This window comes from Penaeus japonicus, unplaced genomic scaffold (assembly GCF_977035675.1).
Source record: "Penaeus japonicus unplaced genomic scaffold, GWHDUDI00000001_assembly GWHDUDI00000006, whole genome shotgun sequence".
Classification (NCBI taxonomy): Eukaryota; Metazoa; Arthropoda; class Malacostraca; order Decapoda; family Penaeidae; genus Penaeus; species Penaeus japonicus.
In genome coordinates, this window is record NW_028234408.1 from 33,064,683 (window position 1) to 33,072,182 (window position 7,500).

General features: G+C 44.2%; 2 protein-coding genes across 2 annotated transcripts in view; both read left to right on the forward strand.

Moving 5' to 3' along the window:
• Positions 1-4,434: 4,434 nt before the first annotated feature.
• On the forward strand, positions 4,435-5,104 carry LOC147471704 (uncharacterized). The gene is made up of 2 exons (XM_086537489.1): positions 4,435-4,438; positions 4,782-5,104. The coding sequence occupies exons 1-2, from the start codon at positions 4,435-4,437 to the stop codon at positions 5,102-5,104; spliced, it is 327 nt and encodes a 108-aa protein (XP_086393615.1).
• A 63-nt stretch (positions 5,105-5,167) lies between these two features.
• Positions 5,168-7,500, forward strand: part of LOC147471705 (uncharacterized) — a 4,022-nt gene continuing 1,689 nt past the window's right edge. The window contains exons 1-3 of the mRNA XM_086537490.1: positions 5,168-5,234; positions 5,457-6,623; positions 6,999-7,287. Of these exons, the coding sequence (XP_086393616.1) occupies positions 5,168-5,234; positions 5,457-6,623; positions 6,999-7,287 (1,523 nt within the window). The remainder of the gene's footprint in view (positions 5,235-5,456; positions 6,624-6,998; positions 7,288-7,500) is intronic.

Here is a 7,500-nt window from a genome sequence, read left to right on the forward strand (position 1 = left end):
CATTGTGGTTCCATCCTATGGTAAAAACCCAGCAGTTCTAAAACAGTGTTTGGAAAGGGATCCACTAAGAGTTATAATTGGTTGTGAAAGAGATTACAATGAAATGATATCACAGTTAAAGAAGGAATATGGAAAACCACGTAAATTGGTTGAAGTAATAAATGATTTAAAGGAGCTAAAGTGCATTCCAGACAATGATGAGTGGGGATTCATTCATATGGTTCGTAAAGTAGAGAGATGTTTTTTGGATCTAAAAAAGGTAAATTTAGAAAGGGAGATGAACTGTGTTAACATTGTGAGTATGATTGAAAGCATATTACCTAGGGATCAGAAGCGTAGATGGGTTCTACGGTCACAGGTCATTTCAGACAGTACACAATATTTTGCTGAATTGTTAGGATTCCTTACAGCAGAGAGAAAGGTGATTGAATATTGTCAGTCAAGTGTTAGAAGTGAAAGAAGCAAAAGAAATTCATTGAATGTTAATGTTTGCAGAGAAACTGATTTGCAGCTGTTAGAGATGATCAAGGGATTGCAAGATGAGCTGAATGACACAAAGGCTCTGGTGAGCCAAGTGTGCATGAAAGTTTGCAATCATATAACCATCAGAGATGAAGTCAGAGGAGAGCAGTGGTGTTGGGTACATGAATTTAATGGGCATGATACTTCTGTGTGTGGTAAATTTAGATCAATGAGTGCAAGTGAACGTTTAGAACTAGCAAAGAAAAGGGGAAGTTGCTTTATTTGCCTACGAGTGGGACATATTTCTAAAAACTGTAATCAAATAAGGAAATGTACAGTAAAGATTAATGATGCATTGTGCAACAGGCGACATCATTCACTGCTTCATGAAGCGTTCACTAAAGGCATTGGAGCTGTGATCTGAAGCGGTTGTTCAGTGCGACCCACAGTTCTATTAGATGTTACCACTGTGTATAGCCCTTCAAACATACCCATTAAAGTCTTATGGGATTCTGGCTCAAATATAACACTGATCACACACAGAATGGCACGGAAATTAGGTAGTCAAGGAATTCCTGTATCGGGTACCATGACAAAGGTCGGAAATGTGGCAGAGGAATTTAGTAGTAAGGAATACACAGTTGAGTTAGTTGATAAATGGGGTAAGAAGCATAATATTGTTGCTACAGGCATAGATGAGATTGCTAGCTCAGTTTCAAAAATTGATATCTCGGAACTGTCACATATGTTCTCAAGTGTGGACTGGAAGAATTTCAAAAGACCCTTTGGGGATTTAGATATGTTGATTGGAACGGACTACAGCATTCTCCTTCCACAACCTATTGCTAGAGCGGATAGATTGGAATTAACAGAGAATGTTTTTGGATTTAGTATTAGAGGGTGCTTGCCAGCAGAAAATGGAAGCAAATTTCTGGGCACAAAGGCTGAAATCAATAATGTCAAATTTATTCTAAATCTTGGTGTTACTGATATGAAAAGGGATGATATAAAGGGAAAACTGGATGAATTTTTTCTGTGGAAAATGCAGGTATGACCTGTGCTCCCCAGTGTGTTCGTAGCTTGTGCAGAAAATGTCCTGTCTCAGAGGAGCGTACACTAAAGGAAGAGCGTGAGTTAGCCTTGATAGAGAAGGGGCTATTGTATGATGAGGACAACAAGCAATGGATTGCCTCCTATCCTTGGATTAAAAGACCTTACATGTTACCTACTAATTATGCTGCAACACTAGGACGGTTGAAGTCGACAGAAAAACGACTCCTTTTAGATCTAAAGCATGCAGAAGCCTACCAAAGAGAATTTGAAGATATGAAATTAAGAGGTGTTGCACGGAAGTTGGATAAAACAGAGATTGATGCATATGAACCCATTACCGCCGGGTGCCGGCCACCGCCGTCGATCGTGAAAAATGCGTATTGCCGGGCGCCGGCCTGGGCCGGCGATGTGGACATTGGCGTCCCGCCGGTGTCGCCGGCCCTGCGCGGCGATTTTAACGCTTTTTCCCATGAGAAACTTTGCTGATTATTTACCTCCCACCTTGAAAGGCAAAGTCCGGCTGGTAGGGGGGGTAGGGGGGGGGGGGGTAAAGAAGAGGAAAACGAAGAAGAAAACGAAAGAAAATCGGCAGAGTTTTTTTCAAAAAGAAAATAAGGAGTTATTCTTTCTGGTCACCCTAAATTGCAAAAGGAGGTTAGAGGGGGCTGTGGGGGTGGGCTTGGCGGGTAATGGGGGGTAGGGGGGTAAAGGGGGGGAGTAGAGGGGGTAAGGAACAGGGAAAGGAAGGCGGAGTTTCTTATGTAAATGAGGGGGGTATATGGGCGTGACTATGATGTAAATTGCTTGTTATAAGGTGATAATGATGATTAGAGTGCTAGTTTGATAATTAGGGAACAAAGGGTTGACCTGACCGAGCCTATAAAAGGGCGGAATTTTTTGCTCAGTACATCATTGCTTGACTTGGACTGCTACTACAGACATGTCACGCCCTCTCCGCATCAATCGCTCTCGCTCTTCGAGGTACTCGCCAGCCGTAAGAATTTTACGGATCGACGAGGACCCCGATGATCCCCAGCCTTCCACGTCGGGAAGACCGACCATGAGGAGTGCCCCTTCTCCTCACCACTACCTCTTCGAGACCACGCCAGGTCGAAGCGAGGAGGTGGAGATGACCGAACCATATGATGGTACAGTGATGTCGGACTATGAGTTGGAGGACGATTCCGACTTGGACTCGGACTTCAACCCTGAAGACCTTGAATCCGATGACGACGACGACTGGGACGAACTAGAATATGTCTCTGCTCTCGACAGCTCCGTTGACTCAGACCAGCCGCTCTCCGTCACTCTGGAACGTCTCGCCAAGGTGAACGCCCCTGGAACATCAAGGTTTGAGTGGAAGAAGAAGGAAAACGTACCTCGCCGCTTCGCCTTTGCTGGCCGCCCGGGAGTCAAGCTTGACTACCTGAGCGCGGAGTCATCGGCGAAGGACGTCTTCGACTCTTTCTTCACTGAACAGCTGTGGGAGAAGATGGTGGAGGAGACCAACCGGTACGCAGATCAGAACCCGCCCGTCTCTTCACCACATATGAAGAATTGGAGTGCCACCGAGGTCGCAGAGCTTCAGAAGTACCTGGGACTTCGTATGCTGATGGGTATTCAGCCCCGCCCTTCCTTCCGGGACTACTGGGCAACCAACCCGCTCCTGCGATGTTCCGTGTTTCCGGAGAAGATGACCCGTGATCGCTTTGATGCGATCACGGCCAATCTTCACTTCTCTGATAATGAGGACCCCTGCACTGCCGACGACCGACTGTGGAAGATCCGCCCCGTAATTGACATCTTCGGGCAACAGTTCAAGACCGTCTTCACGCCGGAGCAGAAGATTACTGTTGACGAGTCTCTCTTCGCTTACAGAGGACGGCATGGGGCAGTTCAGTTTATCGCGTCGAAGAGGGCACGCTTTGGACTGAAGGCGTATAAGTTGTGCGCCAGCGATGGACCTGCTGCGGGGTACACCTCTGCCTTCAAAGTTTATATGGGCCAAGACCGCGGGAGCTTGCCGGCGTCCATGAAGGCCGTGACCGACCTCATGAGCGCCGCCTCGCTTTTTGACAAGGGATATGAGTTGTATACCGACAATTGGTACAGCTCCCCCACTCTATTCCATCACCTGCAGGCCCGTAAGGCAAACGCGGTTGGGACAGTCCGTCTGAACAGAAAGTTCATGCCCAAGGACCTCAGAGTTACAAAGAAGGGGCAAATAGACTCGAGGTCAACAGCGACGGGGATGTTGGCGTTATCTTGGAAGGACCGCAAAGACGTCAACATGTTGTCAACCATCCACCGCAGCGAGTCTGTCGACCTGCCGCCAAATCGTCGAGGAGAAGTTCGGACCAAGCCGAAGGTCGTCGTCGATTACAACGTCGGCATGAAGGGAGTGGACCTCTCGGACCAGATGGCACGCTCGTATGAGATCCCGAGAAAGTGCCATAAGTGGTACCAGGTTCTATTTTACCACTTGATCGACACTGCGCTGGTGAACAGCTACCTTGTTCACCGCTACCTCGGCGGAAGGTTGACACACCTGGAGTTCCGACTCCAACTCATCGAGAGTCTGATTAGTGCTGCAGCAGGACAACCACCACCTGGTAGAAGACCTCCAGTTCGTCGTGAGGTTCATCCCCGCCACGATGGTCACACGCTCATGGCAGCCCCCACATATCGTCGATGTAAGCAGTGCAGGATCGCGAGATCAAAGAGGAAGGAGGTCAAGTTCATGTGCGCACAGTGCGATGTAGGACTCTGCCCAGGTGACTGCTTCAACCAGTACCACAACATCTGAGAGGTCTACAGTTCCTGAGCATCTTCCCAACATCTTGGAAGATGGAGTTTTCCCCATTTTTGGGGACCAAAAAATCAATAAAGAGATAAGGTGTTTGACACGCCTATACCCCTATGAGTAAGAATAAAGACTATTGTACATGATAAACACGAAAAAAATCATTCCCAGTTAGCATAGCCTCAAAGACAGACCTCTAAAAATCAATTTTTTTTTTATAGTACGTAAAGATCATAAGATTATTCACAGAAAGCAACACTAGAAAGCTTGAAAGTTACTCCGGGTCGATAGGCGAACTCAGCTAAACGAGTTACACCCCCCGGCATAGCGATACAACACCGTTTTCTATGGCCCGGCGAGAGCGTCGCGCAGGAGTTTTTCGGCCCGGCGGCATTGGGTGAAGGACCAGTGCATTGCATTGCACATCATGCTGTACTAAAACCAGATTCTGTATCTACACCAGTATGTATAGTTTTTGACTCATCTACTCAATATATGGGTCACAGACTCAATGACTATTGGGCAAAGGGACCCAACATTTTGAACAGTCTCATAGGAATTTTATTAAGGTTCTGTGAGAATTATATAGGGATTGCCGGAGACATATCTAAGATGTATCATTCGGTTAAGCTTCAATCTGAAGAAGAGCATGTTCACAGATTCCTATGGAGGGATATGGACTCAACCAGACAACCAGATCAGTACGTGCTGACAGGAGTGACTTTTGGCGATAGGCCGAGTGGTGCATTAGCCACACTAGCCTTGCGCTATACTGCAGAGATGTAAAAGGAATTCTACCCCTCTGTGGCTCAAGTTATTAGTAATGACACATACATGGATGATATACTTATGTCTGTGAGAGATTTGGAATCAGCAAAAATATTGACCCAAGATATTGAGAAGGTATTGCTAGAAGGTGGGTTCAGAATAAAACACTGGATAATGAGTGGTGATCATGGTAGGGCAATGAACATAAATTTGTCAGAAGGAACAATACATAAAATCCTGGGCATGCAATGGTGTACTATGAAGGATGAATTCTTCTTTAAGGTAAAGATTAACTTTTCCAAAAGAGTAAAAAGGATACATACTGGACCAGATTTGAATGTAAATGAATTTGATGAATTCTTTCCGACAGTATTAACCAGGCGGATGGTTATGAGCCAGATTGCATCAATTTATGATCCTTTAGGACTTATTAAGCCATATGTATTAAAGGCAAAAATTCTTATGAGAGATTTTATTACTACAAATGAAGATGCAGAGGGGAACAAAACGATCAAATGGGATGAGGCAATGAGTGAAGCTTTGCAAAAGGAGTGGAAGGCATTTTTTATTTGGCTTTATGGCATTCAGAATTTAACATTTCCTCGATGCATCAAGCCATTAAATGTAGATGGATGTCCAATATTAATTTTGTTTTCAGATGCATCCAAATTTGCATATGGATGTTGTGCTTATATACGATGGGTGTTAAATTCAGGAGAAGTAGTTGTGAGGTTGGTAGCTGCTAAAAACCGTATTGCTCCCAACCGACAGATAACAATTCCCAGGTTGGAACTTTGTGGAGCTGTACTGGCATCTAGGTTGAGACATACTCTGATTAAAGAATTAAAATTGGGATTCCAGGAGATCATTCATATTGTTGACTCGACTATTGTAAGGGCCCAAATCCAAAAGGAATCTCATTGCTTTAAAACATTCGTAGCCATGAGGGTGGCAGAAATCCAAAGTAAGACCGAGCCAAGGGAATGGTGGTGGGTTGACTCCACATACAATGTAGCTGATCTTGTAACCAAACCACATGAACCATGTGAACTGCACAGTAAGAGTTTTTGGCAAAACGGGCCTGAGTTTTTCATTCAACCACGCGAATTATGGCCAATATATCAGAATGTTGATAATGAGCTGATGAACCAGGATAATGTCATGGTGTGTGAGAGTTCTCTCCAACCTGAAGGCCAGAGCTGCATACAAATGGAAGACTTTGACTTGGGTAGATTTAACAGCTACGATAAACTGATTAAGGTTACTGCCAGAGTTTTATCTGTGTATAAACGAAAGTCACTTAAGGCATTATTTGAAACGCCATCCAGCAAATTTGTTGAATCAGCTGAAAGACTATGGATAATGGAAGCCCAGAAGGGTATCACTGACTGGAGGCTTAGACTTAAGAATTTGGGACCCTCAATGGAAAACGGAGTATTGGTTGTAGGATGTAGAATTCAGACGTGGTTAAAGAATAACTGGAACAGAGAGAATTTTATCTTTTTTACCAAAGGATCACCCTTTGTCAAGATTGATTGTAACTGAATTGCACAATGTGAATCATGAGGGAATTGAAACAACATTAGCGAAGCTACTTTCCAAATTTTGGGTTCCAGGGGCACGCAGACTGATAAAATCTGTAAAAGGCAAATGTGTGAAAGAAGAAGATTTGACAAGAATCTGCAGGAACAATGTATGGGGCAAGTCATAGCGGGACGACTAAAACCATCTCCCCCATTTTATCATACTGCAACTAATTTGTTTGGGCCCTTTGCTATTAAAGATTCGATTAAACATTTGTCTAGTAGAGCTGTTCATTTAGATATAGTAGAGAATTATAGTACAGAGGCATTCAGAGGTGCAATACAAAGATTTGTAAGTATAATAGGATATCCTTATTCTATTCACTCAGATTATGGCACGCAGATGGTTGCAGCTAATAAGGAATTGATCAAAATCAGTAGAGAATTGGACAAGCGACACATTGTAAGATCTATGAGCAATAAGGGTGTTGAGTGGTCATTCAATAGATCAAGTGATGCACCATGGTTAAATGGGTCCTGTGAAAGTTTGATTAATTCTGTAAAAATGAGTATTCAGAAGGCAATTGGTGAAAGTATTCTGACTTATGCTGAATTTCATACAGTCTTGTTTGAAATAGCCAACCTCATTAATAGCCGTCCAATAGGTATGAAACCTGGGTACACTATTGAACTTGGGAGATATTTGTGCCCGAATGATTTATTACTTGGTAGAAGCAATAGAGAGGCACCATTTGGGAAATTTGATTTGGAGTCTACTCTTAACCCATTGTGTACGGGTGTCATGATATACATGACGTAGGAGCTTTGGCCTGACGACGGGCGTCATGACGTACATGACGTTCGGGGATTTTGGATCACTGTGCTATTTAC